Source organism: Chelonia mydas, chromosome 6, assembly GCF_015237465.2.
Source record: "Chelonia mydas isolate rCheMyd1 chromosome 6, rCheMyd1.pri.v2, whole genome shotgun sequence".
Lineage (NCBI taxonomy): Eukaryota > Metazoa > Chordata > Testudines > Cheloniidae > Chelonia > Chelonia mydas.
This window is the reverse complement of record NC_051246.2, coordinates 108,597,787-108,617,931: the sequence shown is the minus strand read 5'-3', so window position 1 is coordinate 108,617,931 and position 20,145 is coordinate 108,597,787. Positions and strand designations below refer to the sequence as shown.

The 20,145-nt window shown below is 39.9% G+C and overlaps 1 protein-coding gene across 7 annotated transcripts in view; it reads left to right on the top strand.

Moving 5' to 3' along the window:
* BCL11B (BAF chromatin remodeling complex subunit BCL11B) overlaps window positions 1-20,145 on the top strand; it is a 103,256-nt gene that overhangs the window by 36,040 nt on the left and 47,071 nt on the right. For 4 of the 7 annotated variants that reach the window (XM_007064949.4, XM_007064950.4, XM_043548392.1 and 1 more), the window contains one exon: window positions 10,587-10,802. The exons of the other annotated variants lie outside the window; for them this stretch is intronic. In XM_007064949.4, the coding sequence (XP_007065011.1) occupies window positions 10,587-10,802 (216 nt within the window). The remainder of the gene's footprint in view (window positions 1-10,586; window positions 10,803-20,145) is intronic. 7 annotated transcript variants of the gene reach the window in all.

The following is a 20,145-nucleotide window of genomic DNA, read 5'->3' as shown; positions in this document are numbered from 1 at the left end:
TTCTTCTCTAAGGGCCAAATTCTGCATGAGGATGCTTGTGTGCATTGAAATATGAGCAGCTGAGAACAAAATTTGGTCCCAAATGGACAAGTTCAGAAGCCAAATGGTCAGCATAATTGACCACTGGTTAGTCCAGGCTCCTGTCCTGCTTACCCATGTCCCTTCGTTTTTGCATCTTAAAATGAGAAGAGCTATACGATCTATCTATCTATCTATCTATCTATCTATCTATCTATCTATCTATCTATCTATCTATCATGTATATGTGTGTGTGTATGTCTATATCTATATATATACTATGTGTGTGTGTATCTTTGTATTTTTGCCCACATGCAGCCCTGATTTCACCCCCTAATTCCCTTCATTAATTCCAGGATCGGTTAAATTGCTCTGATCACCTATTGGGGCGATATGTTTTAATATTATGATTATATCAGGAATATTTGCTGAATATTCAGGACTAAAAATTTAAATCCCCACAAGGATTTGTATAACCATTGAAACTCCTCAGGACTTAATTATGAGAGCTGGGGAATGAAATCAGGGGAATATTCATGCACTGTTTATTGTCAATCCTGTATTTTTTTTTTAAAAAAAAACTTCCACAATTGGAGTGATTATTATTATTTATTACTTTATTTCAGTAGCACCTAGAGGCGCCAGCTGAGATCAGGGTGCCATTGTGCTAGACACTGTACGTGCACGTAGTAAAAGACCCTGAAGAGGTTACAGTCTGAATAGACAAGACAGACAAAGGATGGGAGGGGAAACAGAAGCAGAGAGAGGTGAAGTGACTTGCCCAAGGTCACAGGAGGTTAGTGGTAGAACTGGGAGTAGATCCCTACTATCCTGACTCCCAGTCCAATACTTGCTTTACTGGACCACACTAGCTCAAATGAGAAATGATTTTGATGTCCTGTTTGTTAATGCTAGATACTTTAGGCCTGATTCTGCCCTCATTTACCCTCCCTTCCGTTCCCTTCCCTTCCTTTCCTCGTGTCGCTCCCTGATATTTAATACACCCCTATAGAAATGTAGGCAGCTACCAATGATGCAAACACTCTTGTCTTGAGGAGGAGGGAGCATGGTTTAATTTGGACCATAATAGTTTTGGGTTTTGATGAGTAATTCTTTTTGTATATTTAATGGGGGGGGGGTGAATTTAAAATAACAAATATTGGTTTATTTCTTAATTATTTTGCATTTAAACTCTGAGTGATTAAAAAAATAACAAAGATAAATGAGCAGGTTTGGTTCAATGACCCAGCCGTGACATTAGACAAAGTAGAGTGTAAAGCCTTTGACCTGATTCTCTAGCCATGTCTATTGACCAGCTAACAGGCATGAGATCTAGAGTGTGTTTTATATGGATACTGATGAGTGGCATACAAAATACGCACCGTGACATCAGTTGTTGCCAAATAGTGGGACAAATAACAATTAACATACCTGTCTTCTAAAGGGCAGGTTTTGGCACTCCATAAGCAATCTTCAGGGATATTAGGGGTCACCTATGAAAATTCAGATGGTTTGTTGGGTAAGTAAAAATATCTCATCCTACTCTTTAAACATGAACACCCAAAATAGACACACAAGTATATGGATGATCAAAAACATAGATATGTACACACAAAGAGGATTTGCATGCACAAAACGGATATTTAGGCATTTAGTAACCTTACATGGGGTGTTTTAAGCTCAGTTTATTTATGTTTGTAAAGTGCTTCCAGAGCCTTGTATGGAAGGCATTAGTGAAATGAAAGTTGTTTATTATTATTATTATTTATTTATTTATTTGTTTGTTTTATTATAGCATCTGACTACTACTAGGACCCTACAACTTGCATGCACAGTTTGGGGCCCTTAAATTTAGAGAGTGATTATAAAAACATGACCCTAATACTTTTCACGTTGACTCCTTGTACTGAATGTGTGTATTCAGCTGATCCACTGAAAGATCATTTTCTGTCCAGAAGTGAGTAAATAGGGACTTTAAAGTGCCTTTTAAAGACAGCTTAAGTAAATCTTTGTCTTACATATAAATATGTGTTCTTATGATAGAGCATAAAAGCTCCAAAGACAGAGCTGCAAAGGAACTGACTGTGTGAGCTGTTAGTTGCTTCCAAGGCATTTAAAAAAAAAATACTGCTATTAAAACAAAACCAAGGAATTGCATAGACAAAAGACAATGTTTACATTGTGTTAAGGATCTGACATAAACTAACAAAAGTCAGGAAGTGTAAAGCTGAGGTCACATTCACTCTTTTTAACCAGCTCTGTTGTGCTTAACCACTGCAGCATATATGTTATGTAACATAATACTTCAGACTCCTACAAATGCTTAGCCACAACAGGGCATGTTAGGAAGAGCTTGGCATTGTTCAGAAGACAAAAGTCTCAGCTATAACTTTGCATTTCCTGAATGACGATGTTTAACCTTAACTTTTTTACATTTAGGCTTTTTTCCCCCTTACAGTGCTTAAATAATAGATATTTTTTGTCTCTATAAAAATGGATCAGCTATGGGAGAAAATCCCATCAAATCCATTCTGCCCTTTTAGAAAGACTTCGTCTGTGGCAATTTTGTGCAATTTGTGGCTTCATCCTTGTTCTTTTTTTTTTTAAATAGCATTGAAATGATACAGTTTGAAGAAATCAGCTAATTCTTCAATGATTCCTAGAATATGTTTTTTAGATTTTAAAATATGGGAATAATTAACCTCAGATTGTAAAAATCTGCAGAAAAGCCAAACAGGCCTGTGTAACCCTGGGATCTAATAACAAAGAAGGTGAGTCCGATTTCTGCTGTCTTAAGAGAGACCCAAGGAATGATGACCTACATGCCTTGTCCCTGGAGCAGCAGTTAGAGCTCAGCTATCTGGTGCTCAGTTAAGGTGGCACTCAACTTATCTTGTATTTGAAATTTCAAAACAGTGGATGTTGTCGGCTGTTAATTAGATGTATTTTCACTGCAAAATGATTTTGGCAGTTAATACTGCTGTTATGTGCTTCAGTGTGAATCCTTAGTGGAGCTATTAAAGTGTGAGAGCCTGAATTTACCAGACATTTTGTAAAACTGCTGGCTTTTTGTAGCATTGTTCATAAACCCTGTGGGGAGGCAAGGACCTTTCTCACTTGGAGAATGCTGCCTGCACATTTCCTACCAACTGATTAGTTGGTTGGGACCTTCTTGAACTCCTCTTTGCCGCCGGGCTCCCAAGGATGCGCACTATTCCTTACCTGGTACGTTTTTTTGTTTCCAGTCTATGGCCACACCCAAGGATGGACTTTGTAGCATAGGGACCACACATAATACTATAGGGCTTGGTCTGGTTAGTGCAAAGCACCCTCGATTCCTGCCTGAGTTATATACAATAAGGTGAGGGCTTTCCACATTTTGTAAGTGCTGAGCACTATGCAGGAACAGACACCTAAAAAGCAATGCCCCAGAACAGACAGGGGAGTTATTCTGTATTTTCCGATCAGTTTGTAACCAGAAAACTCCCAACCTTTTCCAGGGTAGATTTGACAAAATTGACTCGCACTTAATAAGCAAACAGTACATTTAATTATGGGGATATTTCTCCCCCCCCCAGTCTTACTGTATAGTTGTTTTCCCCCTTATAATTTAAAATAAAGTGGCTGGTACAATATTGAGCCAATGAAAAGAAACTGGATTTTATTTTTTTTTCTTTATTTGCTTGAATTTGAATTGGGTTATCTGCCTATCTTGTTTATGAAATTTTGTGCTGTCTTTGCTGCACAGACTGTGACTCCCAAATCTTCCACAGCTCCATTTCCATATTCCTGCGTGCTTGTTCTTTGTTAATCACTTGGCAAGCGCTTATTTGAATATTAAAAATTTCTTTAATCATCAAAGGCAGGAGCACAGCTTCATGAATATTCATATTTTTTTCCTCCTCAGACTGGATTCTAGTTCATTACCCTGCAGTAAAGCCAAACAGTCATCAATCGCGCTCATTACAGCCGCTGGCGTTTTGATTGGCTGCCTGCTGCTGGTAGCTTTCTCCCTCCCTCTGCCCCCCACCTCTCCCCTTCCCTTCTCTATGAGCTGTCGTGTACCTGCCAACAACAACAACAAAAAAATATCAACAGTGCAAGAATAAATTTCTCTGGTTGAAAAACAACTTTGCAAACTTGTCAAACAGTCCTCGTCACTTTTTTCTGTTTTACCCCCTCCCCCCCAAAAAAAATTAGAAGGGAGAAACTTGAGCTTTAGAGATGAATATTTGTCAAGAGAGTTGACGTAAGTTTCATTTGCATAATGACTTTGTACTTCTGCATTAATAAAATTTGCATATGAAGCCATGTTAATTACTCCTGATCATGCTTTTTGCATTCATGCATAGTAATTTTCTCCGACTTGTGAGAATTAATGTCTTGGCATGGGGGGGAGGGAGAAAGAGGGGGAGTTAGGGTACTGTCAAGTTTCTGTGCCAGTGTCCCTCACTCACACTCTTTCTCCTTCATGCTCACAACGTCGCTGTTCTTCTGTGACTCATTTATGCATTATCAGTTGGAATCCTTGGGATAAAGAAACGTATCTATTCAAAGGGAAGCCTCGTTTGCCCAAAAAAACCAAAAAAACCAAACCCCACGCAGAACACCCGTCCTTTACAACATTGCATTTCATATGTGTAGATAAAGTTTAGCTGGAGAAAGAATAATATAAGTCAGGCGGTGTGTGAATCTGAATAATCACAAATTGTTGTGTGCACTTCGTCTTGAAAGGTGGCGTGGCTGGGGTGTCCGTACCTCTGAGTGTTTGTGTGTGAACATGCCTCTCTGTGTGTGTGTGCATGCACATGCGCGTATGTACATGTTTTATGTGTGTATCTGCATATACTCTTCTGTGTGTGTGAGAAAGGGGTATTTGCCTCTCTGTGTGTACATGCCATGGTATGTGTGTTACCACTGAAAAAGATTAGAGCCTCTATGTAAACCTCAGTACTGTATGTACTCTGTGTGTGTGCTTGCTTCCTTGTGCCTGTGTGTGTCCCTATGTCTGTGTGTGTGCTCCTATTCATATGTGTGCCTGTGTATGTGTGTGAGAGAGAAAATCCATGGTTAAGAGATTATAATACTAGGTGGAAAAGGTCCATATTGTAATATGTAACACAGATGAAACAACTCGTTTTAGGAAAGGCTTTCAGATCAGCGGGAGAGATTATCAAATAGATTCTCATTGCACTGTCGGATGTGTCTGGCTCATGGCTGCTGCATGGTAAATACAGAATACCAGACTTCTCCGAAATAGCTGCAGGAGTGTACCTGAACACAATGGGATGGTGCAAAGATGGGTTTGCAACCTACACTCTGAATTTCCTGCTTGGGACTGACATCTGCCATTATTTTAAGAGCTTTTTTATATAATGTAACTGAATCTGTCTGACTGCCTATCTAGCTGTCTACCTGGACACGTGGGTACAGAGAAGCAAGTATGTACATACAGAGGCACGCATGCACTTGGAAGAGAGGCTTAAACAAATGTACACACACACACAAAAACGTACAGGCAAACACAACACACCAAGAAAGGAATATAAAAATACACACATATATACATGCACATTGATCACAATATAATACATAAAACAAGATCTCTCTTAATTCGTTGGCCGTCTTAAAAACTCTGATACATTACGTTCCAAGGGTAGGCTACAATTCCACCCTTGTACCACTCTGTTGTGCTTGGGTACTGTTCTGCAGATGTGTCTGAGAGAATTCGGTTTTTTCATGTACAATACAGTATGTCCAGCAGTGCCTAGGCAAGGTGAGAGGAACAATGAAAGGATAACATTTATGCTGGGGTTGTGACTTTCCAGGGTTTTATCATTGTCAGCAAGATCCTTACACTCATTTCAATTTTGGGGGATTATATTTAATTTAACTTATTTTCTTATACTCTTAGACTCAAAGGTCAGAAGGAACCATCATGATTATCTAGTCTGACTTGCTGCACATGGGAGGCCACAGAACCGCACCCGCCTGCTCCAGTAATAGATCCCTATCCTCTGGCTGAGTTACTGAAATCCTCAAATCATGATAAAAAAAACGTGAAGTTACGGAAAATCCACAATTTACACTAATTTAAACCTGCCCCATGCTGCAGAGGAAGGCAAAAACCCTCCAGGGTCTCTGCCAGTCTGACCGTGGGGAAAATTCCTTCCTCACCCCAAATATGGTGATCAGTTAGACGCTGAACATGCGCGCAAGACGCACCAGCCAGATACCTGGGAAAATTATCTGTAGTAATTCTTCTTTGTAAATGTAAAATTAGTGGGGAACAAAAATGACTCTCAGATGTATCTGGGAGTCAATTCAACAGTGATATATATGCAATGTAGAGCCTTTTTAAAGTGTAAGGAAAAATGTCTCCTCTCCCATATGCACTGGACATCTTTTATCCAGACTGTGATCTCTCTATGCCTGCTTCACACTATTCTACCTGCAAAACTCCCATTGACATCAATGGGAGCTACACATGCAGAATGAGTAGAAAATATGCTATAGGGATCTGCAGTGCAGGTGAGTGATTCTCCCATACTGACTGCAGAGGAGAATTATGCCTCAAACATCTAGGCAGGGATATATAAAATACACTAAAACAATTAGATCAGTTTTTCTAAAGTAGCTTCTAAAATTGCACCCACTTTTTCTTTACATCTAGGCTTCCTTGAGCCCAGATTGTGCAGGCTGGGTGTCTAGATTTCTAAGTACAGTATCTGATTTTCATGTGTAAATGTGATTTCCTCATCCTGGTTTTGAGTTTTTTATATGTACAAAACTTGGATGTGAAGAAGCCTGGACACAGTTTGACAGGCCAGTTATGGACTGGGCACTTGTCAGATTTTAGTCCAGAGCCTGCAAACCTACACGTTAGTGTGATTGGGCCAATCTGGAAGTCTCTACTTTGTTTCCACTCTGTCCCCATTCTGGCAAAATCTTGCAGTGATGAATGAGACAGTTCTAGCTCTTAGTTACACTGGTGTCAATCCAGAGTAACTCCAAGCCATTCATTGAAGCTACTCCAGAATTATAATAGTGTGATTGGGAGCAGAATTTATCTCAGTGGGAAATTTGCTGAAGTAAAGAATGGGTAAATGCTGAGTATCTGATCTTTTGAAATAGGAGGGAGTTCATAGATTTTTTAAGGCCAGAAGGGACCATTTTGATCATCCAGTCTGAGCTCCTGGATAACCCTGGCCATAGAATTCAAGCCAGTGATTCCTGCATCGAGACCTGTAACTTGTGGCTGAGTTGAGAATGATCAGTATCTCACTCCACTGTCTTAAAAGGGCAGATTTCTGCTTTTCTTGAATATGTTTATATTTAAAGCAGTTAAACTGATGCGGAGTTACCCTGTCTTTGTTTTCATCTTTAAAACACTCCTTACGCTAGGGCTGCCTGGTACCCACTGAAAATGGGTTGTATGTGCACAACCCAGACACATCCTTTATGTACTTATTGGGGTGCTGCTGGGCACCAGCTCCGCAATTTATACAACCAGAAGGAAGCTTTGTTTATTTAAAAAAATGCACTAATTTTCTCTGGCCACTTCCCTTGAACCCAATGGATGAGGTCTCTCTGTGGGTTTATTTTCCAGGCACTTTGCATTTGCCAAGGTGCCACCTTGTCTGATCCTCAGGTGCTTCAGAAAGTTATTAAAAATGAAGGGAGCAGTGAGAAAAAAGATGGCACCACCTGGTCTGTAACTGCTGATAGAGGAAGGCATGGCCTTGTGCTGGTCTGTAAGCCCTGGGAGTTTTCCTCTCTCACAGCACCAATCTGTGCAGTAGTGGCATTTAAGACCTGCCAGGGTTGTGTTTTATTGTTTATTGCTTCTCCCTTCTTTACCTGCTCTTTGCCCCACTTTTGCTTTTTTCACCTGTTAGGAGTGTCCTTTTTGATACTTCATTTCCTTCCCTGACTAGAGCAGGACACCTTGGACTAGAACTTGGACTCAGTGTGCCTATCTGAGGGCTGTATTGCATCTTTTCATGATCCTGAGGGCTTGGCTAAATGGAGCAGCTTGCAGCCATCCTGATCCTTAACAGAGAGTTGTGGTCCGTTGAGATTTTAGGAAAGACTGCTGTGCTTCGTTTTGATCCCAGCATTTGGGTCATGCTGCATGCTGGGATCTGTGCTCCTTGCAGGCCTCCCCTCCGTATTAAAGCTGAGTTCACCCACAGGTAGTATAGAATTCTGTAGGCCCATATGGCCCATCGACAGAACTTTGGCCACCCCTAGCCTCCCTTGTAAGCTTTGGTTCTGTTGAAAGGTGTAAGTGATTGGAGTACACGTGACCTGAACTCCTTCTGTATGTCCCAGTCTGTCTCTTAGAAACGTTATGGTGCAAACATTGTGGTGCCGCACATGGATAGTTGGAGGTTGCAATATAATTTTGAATATTAATGTCCAATAGCCACCCTGTGTACTCAGATGTCAAGCTCACAACTCTTCCCACAACACACAAGTTCCCCAGTAACCAGGTGGCTGAACCAGGCCAGCAGAGTGCCAACCTAATTCATTATACTATTTTTTAAAAATAAAAGTGCAATTATTCAATAGCTTTAGGATGCCTTCCCCCGATCGCAGGTCTTTATTGCTCTATAAAAATACTTCCCTTATTATTGTACTTTAAAATTACAATGAAGCGGCCCCTGTGTGTATATGTCTGACATCTGTTTCTTTTTGCCTGGCACACAGTCATACTCAGAATGTAGTACAGATACAACGGTTATCTTTACCTGTTTTTGAAACATTTGCAGTGAGATCAAACAGAGTGTAGTACAGATACAATGGTTATCTTTACCTATTTTTGAAGCATTTGCAGTGAGATCAAACAGTTCCAAAAAAATGCCCCATGAGCCGCAGAGATGGCTTCTATTTAAAAGCAGTCCTTGTAAAAGAGCACAAATTTTATCCTTGATGCTTGGAGCTCAAGTATTTACACAGGGAATTTAGATTCTTCACTTGTGGTTTTGGCAAAAGCTTCACACAAATGTTTTGCACTGGTGGTCTCTTAGCCATTTAAGATAAACGGCAAAATCAAATGCAGTCCTTGCAGACTAACGCTCTGGATGCTGTGCCAAGGATGAAGTATCCCTATTTGCCTCACATGTGTAACTGTCAGATCAACATGTAGGCATAGTTTTCGAACTGGGACTCTTGAGATGGAGAGGATGCATTATAACATGCTGCTTCTAATGTTGTAGGGCTTGTGGCAAAATAGTTCTTGATGCCCGGGTGTGTATATGTTTATGCATGTACTTGCATGCACAGACAGAGTTGTCACCATTAAAATAGGTACAGCGTTTGCCAAAAGATACCCCACAATTAACACACTTGTTTCCTGATCTAAATGTAGGGGAAAACCTGTGGTTTCCGAGGTACCACTGTGAGGTAATTGTTGGCAAATGCCAGCTTTTGAACGGTGACCACTGCACCACATAGCTTTATTTAGAAGCTACCCTGGATTAGTTACAACTCCTTGTTGAGTAATTAAATAAAAGTCATGGCTTTAAATAAATATAGCGCCAGATCTTCTGTTGGAGTATTTGTGTAATTCCATTGACTTCAGTGGAATTATGCTGATTTACAGTAGTGTGTGTGTGTGTGTGTGTGTGTGAGTCTGCATGTGCATTTGTGCATAGGTATGTGTGTGTATACACATATTTTAAGATTTTTATTTTCTTTTTTTAAGTCATAGGGCTCCTTTCTGACTAGTGCCTGGAGAAGAGAGGGTTTCCAGGGAAGCAGGAGAGGATTCTAAACACAGCTTAAATAGCAGAAGATTTCTAGATGCGTTAAAAATAAATAACACAGTTTGAGGCTACAATATCGTTTTTCAACTATTAGGAAAAAGGTTGTTTCATTCTTTATAGGCTTGATAGGGAAACAGAATACACAAATGGGGCATGCAAAATGCGTAACTGGCTGCAGCTCAAATGGGAAGGAAGCACAGTGGCCCATGAATGCTTTATTCTGGGAGCTTGATTTCTGGCACCTCTGTGAAACCATTTGAGCTGTAAGTTGCTGCACTTTGTCTGCGCTGGTGGGTTGATCGTGTTTCAGCAGCAGCTCGGCAGAAAGCCTACCCAGTTTTGTGTCAGTTAAATGCATTAACACGCCATAAAACAAGAATCCCCCTTTTGATTCGGTCCCTAAGCACGTGCTGGTGGGTCTGGTAACTGCCTCCAGTTCTCATCTGCACCATCTTTGACCTTCTCTAGCTTCCCTCACCGGCCACCTCATCCCCTTTCGATGTCTCCCTCCCATGGGCCCCTCCAGTCTGAGTTTGTTTTCAGAAAATTGCCTGTAGCAACCTGTGGGTTTGTAGTTCTTCAGGTCTCTTGCTTGCCCTTCCCCCCAGCCTGGCTTCTCCTCCCTGGCTTTCCAACGAGCCACGACGGTCTCAGCCTGACATATAAATTAGTTAACTAAAAGTATGTAGCGAGTTAGGCCTAGTTGCCCTCCGCCCCTCCTGTTTTCCCTGATGATGCCTTCTCTGTCCCTTCAAACTTAGATCCGACTGACAGTTTTTTCTATTGTTTTTTCTCCAGGGCCGTCCAGGCCTGCAAAGCTGCCGGGGGCTCCCATAGCTGCCTCCTCCCACCCTCACACATCAGTGATCACGTCACCTCTCCGCGCACTGGCCTCTCTCCCGCCCTGCCTTAGCCTGCCCTGCTGTGGTGCACGTGCAGTCTCAGTTGGCGGGACTCAGACTGAGACTCAGACTGAGACTTCAGGCACATTTGGATGTCATTGTCAGTTGTCAGGTAATAGAAACCTTTTTTTTTTTGCTATCTGAAGGTCAGTAGTGCTGCCAAGTGATGTCATCTGTACTGTGGGAGAGTCGTCTTCGCTGGGTTGTGTGGGGGAGGCAGTGAAAACGTAAACATTCCCTCATCACTGAGGTCGGGGAGTGGGAAAAGGGGTGTGAGTCCATTCCTCCCCTTCCTCCCCTGCCCCCCATTTACCCATTTTCAGATGTCACTACCAGCTGCTGCTGGTCTGTTTATGCCACATTGTGAGCAAATGTCTGAGAATCCTTACATAATGTGATACCCTGGTATCAAGATTTCATCTCTCTGGGCTGTTTATTTTAAGCTTAATTGGATAACATTTAACATCTGAGGTCTTTTTTTCCTAATCATTTGTATTAAGGTCTTTCCTCAGAGTCCATGTGCATGCAGGATGTATGTGCTCCATGCACTTTTTCTCCTTGGCTTTTGAGAAAATGTTCCTCATTAACTTTTTTTTGTCTTCATTTTTTAAACCCCCGAGTCTTCTCACTGCCATGAAGGAAAGGCAGTGTGGAGATTAGTGGAACCCAGGTTGCCAGGGAGGACTCTGACATGTGACTGACTAAAGAGTTGATGCCTGACCCTGCCATTTCAGACACCGGGATCTCTTTGAAATCAGTGGGTGTTCAGAGTGCAACTTAGTTGAGGGGTCAGGCCTGTAGTGAATTTAGGGGATTAGAGGTGAAAATGGGAAGGGTCTAAAAGAAAATTCAGCTAAGGCAAAATCCTAAAGTGCTTAGACAGGCAAAACTCCCATGTGTGCCAAATTCTGCAGTCCCTATTCGGACAAACTTACTTGGAGTTTCACAGAATAATGCCGAGTAAATACTGCATAAGGACTGCAGAATTTGGACAGTCAGGAAGGACTGAGCAGAGTGAGAAGTGAGTAAAGCCTTCAAGAGTTGGCCCCTATGACCTCTTGGAAGGGCCAGCATAAGCTTGCTCACATACAGCTTTTCGTTGTAGCATGTGCTGATAAAACCCTACCACAGTATAACAGTGACTATATATCAAGACAGGGTCCCTATGGTTCAGTTTCTTTGGAAAATACCTGAGTGTATTTCCTTAAATGTCTGCGGTCTTTCACTGGGCGACACTGGGGCTGAGGGAGAAAGTTAGGAACTTCAGATTTAATGTGATGAACAGATCAAAAGTTTTGCAAGTATTTTAAACCTTGAGTCTTGAATGATGAAGAGTTCTCAAGAGGAGGTTTAAAAATACACAACAGAACCTCCAAGAGCCTGATCCAAAGCTTGAAGTCCATGAAAAGACTCCAGTTGACTTCAATGGATGCTGGATTGGGTCCATTGTGCAGTCAGTTTTCATACATCAACTTTGCTCTAAGCACAAACTCTCTATAACCAGCATGATATGTTGCACAGTGCAAAGCATTCAAATAATGTCTGCCAGCGATACGTGAAGTTGCACTATATCCAAGTTCCCTATAAGCAGGTTGCTTTCTCAGTGGGGTTGATTCTCCACTCTGTTAATATGGCTTCACTTCATTGGATTCAGTGGACTGACATTGCCATAAAGCTAATATAATCAAGCCCTTATAAACAATTAACACACTATGTGGAGGTAGGCAGTTTTCCTCCTGTAACCAGTAAAACATATTGGAGGTGAGCTCATATTGTCTGTTCCCCTCTCTTTTTTTTTATATAGAATAGACCCGGGTGGCTTTGATATGTAGGTAGTTGTAACAATGAAGTGATACCCTTATTCCCTATTGCTTCTAAAACAAACGTAGACAGTTAATGGAGAGAGAAGAAAGTAAAACTAAAAATAGAAAAGGAAGGAAGGACTAACTCATTACAGCACGTTGGAACACAAGGCTTTTCTATTTTACGTACTTGCATTTTATGTGCGCTGTTAGTGTTTGGAATGATCTATTTGCTAAAAGAGTGATGCCAGCTTTGTGGGGAGATAGACCTGTTATCATGGCTTCCTATAATTACTGCTACAGTCTATGGCACTTAGAGAATAGGTTATATCAAAGCACACGCTAAGTGTTTATGACAGTAGTTGGTCAAGTTCTGCTTGCAAGAAGCATTTTCTTCCCTTGGAAAGGAGGCGCATATCTACTTAACCCTTTATTGTCTTCCATGTATAACGCTGAGAACATAGAGCAAGGTCTTTCTTACACCCAAAATGTTTTGTGGAAAAGAAACTTTGTGTTGACTGTATAATAATACCGGTGATGATCTCAATGTTGTTTTCTTTCCTCTTAAGAAAACCATTTACACTGGAGAGTCACTTACTCCAGCTTTAGGGATCTGCTTGTGTCCCTGACTCGATTAACTCTTTATTCTGTCAGCCTTGTTTCTGTTTCCGAGGAATTGTTTCATTCTTTGAACAAAAGCCATTAACATTTCCGTCCTCTCTCCTTCCTCCTCCATTTCGTACCTTTTTGTATTTTTCAGCTCTTGCTTAAATGCTTAGTAAGGACCTCACATTTTTCAGTGTAGCCTCAACATCTCTAAATCTGAGGGCAAGCAATTGCAGGTGCATCTGTAGGCACGTAGTATCTCTGATTGTCACTCACAAGTCAGGTCCTTAGGAGTCTGTTTAATTTGTGGTGGCATACCTGAATTGTTGGCTGCATATGGGCATCCACATGTCAAAGCTGCTGTTGAAAATTTGGTCCTAGATATGATTTCTCTTGTACACAAGACACTGTTAAGTTGTGCAAATGGGAATTCATCCTGCATCATCTCGGACTGTTTGTGCTCTTTAGAAATTTTGATGCTGATAATATTCAAAGTAGTCAATAATAACCACAACAAATGGATGCTATGGAAGTTCTGCTGTGGTGTGTGCTAGGCCACTTTTTGGTTACTAGTTGCATATTCTGTTACGCTTTTGTTAATTTTTTTGTGTCTAAGTCAACACAGGATGTAGAATTAGCCAGTTAGAGCTTACATATTAAAATATTATTATTTTAATATCTACACATATCCCTGTTGCAGTGTCTTTTGTGCCTCAGAAGCTTCTGTCTGTTGAATTGGGCTCTCTTGTTTTAAACGTTTTTAGTGCCTATTTAATTAGAAGTTGGAACAGAGTCATGAAATTCACAGGGTTGTGTAGCTTGGATCTAAAACATAAATGGGCACAAAATTCACTTTGCTTTGTGTCTTGCCAGATCAGAGTGCTTTTTTTAATCTTTTTTATTTTGTTTAAATCAATTCTGACAGCTTAGCTTAACTGTAAAATACATAACAAAGACATGCAAATGATTATTGAGTGACATAATTGTATGTAAAAATATATGTATATTTGTGTATGCTGACGCTCTGGAAAACTTTCACTGAAGCCATTTTTCACAATACATCTTTATTATAAATACAGGTGTCTTTTTCAAGATCTGATTTATTAATATTGTACTTTGAGGCTGAGATTTTCAAAGCGGCCTATGAAACTGGGATGCTCAATTCCCATTAAAATAAAAGAGAAATGGGCTATGAAAATCTCAGCCCGAGAGTACATGACATTTTATGACATACTGTAGAAACACAAAAAGTCCCTGCCCTGAAGATGGTACAATCCAAAGGCGCTATGAATGGAATTGCAGTTGGTACATTGAAAGGCACATTGAAACAACATGGGTCTCTAATTTACCCATTATACTTGTGTTATTATGGGCCTGATCTAAATCCATTGGCACTGGCCCTGTGAGCATGGGTTTTATATACATATATAAAAATAATTAAATCTATCTAATATGCATATATCTAATCAATCAGTGAAACAGCTTCCTTCCCACACAGACATATCTATAAGGAGGTAGAAAGCTATTGTAATACTTCAGTTGCATATTTAAAAACAGTAAGTGGGCATTGACAGCAGTGATTAACGGGCAGAATTGTGAGGTTCAAGGTCTAACACAGAGAAGCCATGGGGCCCTAGATCACATGGTTAGAACAATTTCCCGTTAATTCAAGGCATTCGCCATATTAGTCATTAAGACATTCTAATAATTACCCAGTAATCTTGTAAAGTTAACATCAATTTACTTTGCTACTAAAATTTTGCTCACTGTATTATTTAACTAGTCTGGTGTTTTCTTGGCATGGGTTAAAGTGACAATAAAGTTAAAAGAACTAGCTGTAAGTAAATAATAGGTTTTAACAGTAGAATATTTTTTCCTCCTTTAGTTATATATCACTATTCATTTTGTGTTGGTTTATAATCCGAGTCGGCCAATGAGAAGTGCTAGAAAAGACCACACTGCTGTAAAAAGCTTGATGCAATTAATACAGTCTGTCTAGAAAGCAATATTATTTCAAAAACTTTTATGTTAATGATATGGTATGTGTTCTGCACATTTCATACTAGAACAAGAAGCAAGCTTTTGTTTCATATCAGACTGGGTTTTATTAACACTGGAAGATCAATGGAAAACAAAACAATAATCAGAATGGAGAATGCAAACTCATCCTGCAAAAGCCTCCTCACTCATCAAGTCCCAGGACGATGGCTGATATGTTACTCCTCCCCCTCTTACTGAGTGGAATCTGAAAAAAACCCCCATCCAAATTAGACTTCAGATCTACTTCCCCCCCTTTTTCTTTGGAGAGGAGAAAGAGGAGTTGGACTGTGTGTGTGAATGCAGACAAAGAGCTACAGCTACATTAAAATCATTTGCAAATGTTTCTTCTCATTATACTGTGAAAAAAAAAGATTCACGCAAGAGTAGAACTGACTAAAATTTGTGCTCCGAAGAGATGTCTCTATTAGTCACTGATTAGTTATATTTATTTACTTATTTTAATGAAATATTTAATGCATTTTGAAGAATTTACTTCATGCAGTGTTTAAAGTATGCACTATCTATCTGTCTATCTCATATCCAGTCACAAACTAGACCTCAACATAAACCTATATTTAATACATGGTATGTTGATCAAGAGATGAACAGGAGACTATAAGACAGCACAGAGGCAGCTAAAATTAGGGCGCTTCACAGGGCAGTGGTGCTGGCAATATAAGTGAGGCTTAGGCTTTGTTCTAGAAAGACACCCTATCAGTATAACTTAGTAAGTCCTAATTATGTAAAGTTAAAAACCAGCGGGGCAAAAGGGGTATTTAAAGTTGCTTAAAACTAGATGCCTGCAATTTCCAGACATCCAAGGAAAAAGACAGGTGCTTAATTGCAATATTAATGGGTGGAACTGGATCCAGTAATCTCAAGACAAAGGGGTTCAAGGAAACATTGCCTACCGTAGAAACAATGGCTCCAACATTTAGAGAGTTAACGGGATTGCATACCACTACACCAAGCCCGAGAGTCTGAATTCTTCAAACGTTCCAAATGTAGAGCTAAATCAAAGAATTCTGTTTCAAATCCATACAAGATGTTGCTGTTTTTCTCCTCTGACAGGAGAAGCATTTGGAAGTGCAGTTTCTTTCTTTTTTTATAGCTGTCTTAAAAAGGAGTTTGGACGTTTAGCACAGCTGGTGCTCATTACATTATGCACTATCAATAAAATAGCATGTGTAATTAATTTTTAATGCAGTGCTAGATGCAGTGCTTTAAAGCAGTTACTGTATGGGGAGAGCTGACATCGGTCACCGACATCAGAAATATTAAAATAGAGGGCTAGATTTTGCATTTTTAAAGGGTGTATGTGTGTGTGTGTGAGTGAGTGGGGAAGGGCTAATTATTAACCAGCAGTTCTCTGGCCATGATTAAATTTAAAAATATTGCAACAAGATAGATGGAGGTGTTTTTTAATTTATTTATGGGAATGGATGAATTTCCCATTACTGAGGGGCTCAGTGTATGGTAAATGATGGCTTGTTTAGGAAAAAATGTTTTCAGAGCAGGTAAACACCATTAGGCTAAGCAGTAAGTTTGGTGGATTTGTATTTTTTAGTGACCGGTCTTTGTTAAATCCTGACCATAGCTTGTCAGTATCAAATGAGAAGCCTACTGAAAAAGGCACAGTGGGAACTGAGGTTAAACGAAACTAAAGGACACATCAGAGTTCCTTCAGACCCCTTTTTTAAAAAAGAGTTCTTTCTTGTGGCATCTCATCGGTCACAATAAAAATAAACACCAAATTTCTTCTCTTGAATCATTTCATATTTGGGAGCAAGGTCAGTTTGAATGAGAGTAAGTAGAAGGATTAGGAAGCAGCACCTTTGATGGGGGAGCTGCTGCTGCTCTGACAAAGGACCCACTCACAAACAACCCCATTTACACTTCTGCTTTTTTCTCTGCAAATTGGGGCTCATGCCATACTTTTCAGGAGGCCCAAAATAAAAAGAGGACGCCCCTACTCATAGGAATGTAGGTGGGGCTTAGGTGAATACATAGCTGCACACAGAAATCATATCAGAAAACACCTCCACTGCCAGTAGCAAGAGCAGACGTATTTTTCTAGTTGAAATATTGTGCACAGTCTTACTCAACAAAGAAGGGATCCACTTTATTTTGCAGCAGGAGCAACAGGGTAACTACTGCAGATAATTTTTGCTGTAAGATCAACTGTTTGATGGCACTACCTTCCCTCTACCTCTCCACTCTTTCCCTAAATGCAGCCAGTCTCTTCGTAAACACTTCATAAAAAAATGTTAAAAACATGAAGAGGGGAAGGCTTGTGTGAAACAATAATCTGTTAGGAAATGAAGGATCAAATTAGGATTCGCACTGCCTGTCTGCATTCACTGGGCTTGCCTTTTGGCTGTGCAGTGCACAGGGTGTTTTTTTTTTTTTTAAAGCACTGAGATTTTTAGACACACAATACGTAGATGTTTGTAATTATTCTTTATTTCCCTCAGTAAAATCCCATTCATTTGTATGTAGCATATGCCAAACCGTTTGCTTGCATTGCTTCACCTGGCATGTGTAGCACTGAGTTATTCTGTCCCTTCAGAAATGTTTTCTGTCATTGCTTTTCTTGGCACTTTCGATTTGATGTGTGTGTGTGTGTGTGTAAGGAAATGTGCTAACTAGGCTTTTCAGACTCAGTGAGGAGGATTAGTGTCCTGTGTGTAGACATATCTCTCACAATCAAGGGCAGGTAGTCTAATCTAGGAAATATCATTTCGATAAATGTTATCAAGCCTGCGCCGTTTGGCCCACAAACCAGTGTGAAAAGCATTGGTAAGTGTACATTTCTTTGTGAACCTTTTAGTTTTTTAAAGGAGCTGTGCCAGATTCCCCACTGCAGTACCACAGCATAACTCCATTGAAGTCAAAGGAGTTTATTGAGTTACCCATTGCACTTCTTTTGATAGAAAAATGACTGCGTACATATTTGAAGCATACATTTTTGTTTTCTTCTTTATTTGCTCTCTGGTTTCCATACATTTTTTGTAACACATAAGTGTATCTAGTACACTGGAGTGTGGCATGTCCCTTATGTAATCATCTTCTTTCTGCCCTGTGGATGTTGTTGTTCTTGTTTTGTTTTGTTTTTTTTAACCAGTGTCCTTGCCTGTGTACTAAAGACAAGGCCATTCACCATAGCAAGGACTGGGGAAGGAAGGTCTGATGAATCTGTAAAATGTGTACTTGGAAAAATCCCACATAGAGAAGGGTTACATTTTTTATGAATTCAGCTGTAAGAGTCAGAGGTCCTGGGACTTTTGGAATGAAGTTAATGCAGGCGCTGAGTGAGTATCTGAGGAGACAGGGCATTTGGAATCTTTCCATAAAACTGTACTTCTAAAATTATTCTTTGCTAATAAGAACCTAAGGAATCCGTGGGTAGAGAGAAGTCAATGTATACAACACACCTGCTCCCTTTAGGTTTGTTTAAATACCACTTCCTTATTTTGGGCCATATCCCACTTGATTACTCACATAAACAGTCCTGGTGGCTTGTAAGGGGAGTGGGATTGGACCCTTTGTCTTTTTGTCCTTCAATCTCACTCCTTCTGTATGGGTGGTTGACTCTTTAACTTTCATAATATTGACAGATTATTTTGTTTTCTTTGTCTGTGTCTTGAATTGCTTGCTTTGAGTGGTTATAATTCTTTCAGAACACAAATGGTCCATTTTAGCATAGAACTGCTCCTTTAACCTATTTTTATAAAGCACTCCAAAGATGATTCAGTGCTCACAAAAACATACCCTTGCCTTTTGTTTATTTCCTGGGTTTCAGTAAGCCTCTAAGTCATTCACCTTCAGGAGGATTCTGGGTAATTTTAGAGTACCCACTTTCATGCCCTAACAGTGAGCCATGCGGTAGCTTCCATGAGCCAGGCAGAACAATGATCATACAATGCCATCAGTCTGTGTGTGGAATTCTTGTTGACAACAGGGGGAGCACATGTGGTACTTAGTCCTGTGAGTGTGTGTTCCTGAGAGGTGCCTTAGTGCCTTTCACTTCCATCAACTTAGTGGTGTTACACCCATTTTTGCAAGCTGTGAATTTCGCCTGTGCAGCCCAGGAAAGTATATAGCTCTAAATGAGAACCAGTATATGGTTAGGAAGGATCTGTCATTTAAAAATAAGTTATGTAAGAAATAAAAATTAACAGAACTGAATAGGATCTTAAAATAGCAATAAACCTGCTTACATGTAATCCATCTTTAAAAGAACTACTGTTATTTTAGTTCACATCTTCTAAAAGGTCTTTCTGGTTTTTTCCCTCCCTCCAGTAGAACAGGGAGCGAATAAGTGCACGTATTATGACCTAACATTGTTTAACATTTAAAGGGTGTCTAAAAATTAAGTCAGAGTGTTTACAGATTAATTAATCCAAATCCTTTATAAAAAAATGTGTGCCATTGATAGAGCTCGGAACAGGATGTTTGTGGTTTTGCCTATAGTGAGGACAACATTAAAATAAGTAACTTTACCCTTATGCAGAAGTCCTATAGAATTTAATAGAAAATAAACTTTTATAAATTTTTAAACCTCTTCATTGAATTAAAATAATATCCCTGTTATAAAATATAAAATTCTGTAGTATGGTTAAAAAAGCCCTATAGTATGGATATAATTTTCTATTACATTCAGTTGGCTTGTAGAATAATTTTGATAAACCCTATTAAATTTCTGTAGAAATCTATTGGTTTTATCCTTATACAGTCTGCAGGGCTTTGCCATAATGGGTAGGGTAAAAGATGCTATTGAAATGAGAGGCAATAAAGCTCTCTTATTTCTCCTCTTCACCATCATTGTCAAAGATCATTAGGATATAGTCAATACATTCTTAAAAGCACAATCTCTTGAAACTTTCAGTGGCCACTGGCCAGCAAGTCTTCTTTTCAAGGAGCAGGCAGATGATCCGGGTTGGGAATGGGCAGTGGAGGGTAGGTTTTTTGTGATTATAGAATGCCACAACATAGCGTCATCCAGAC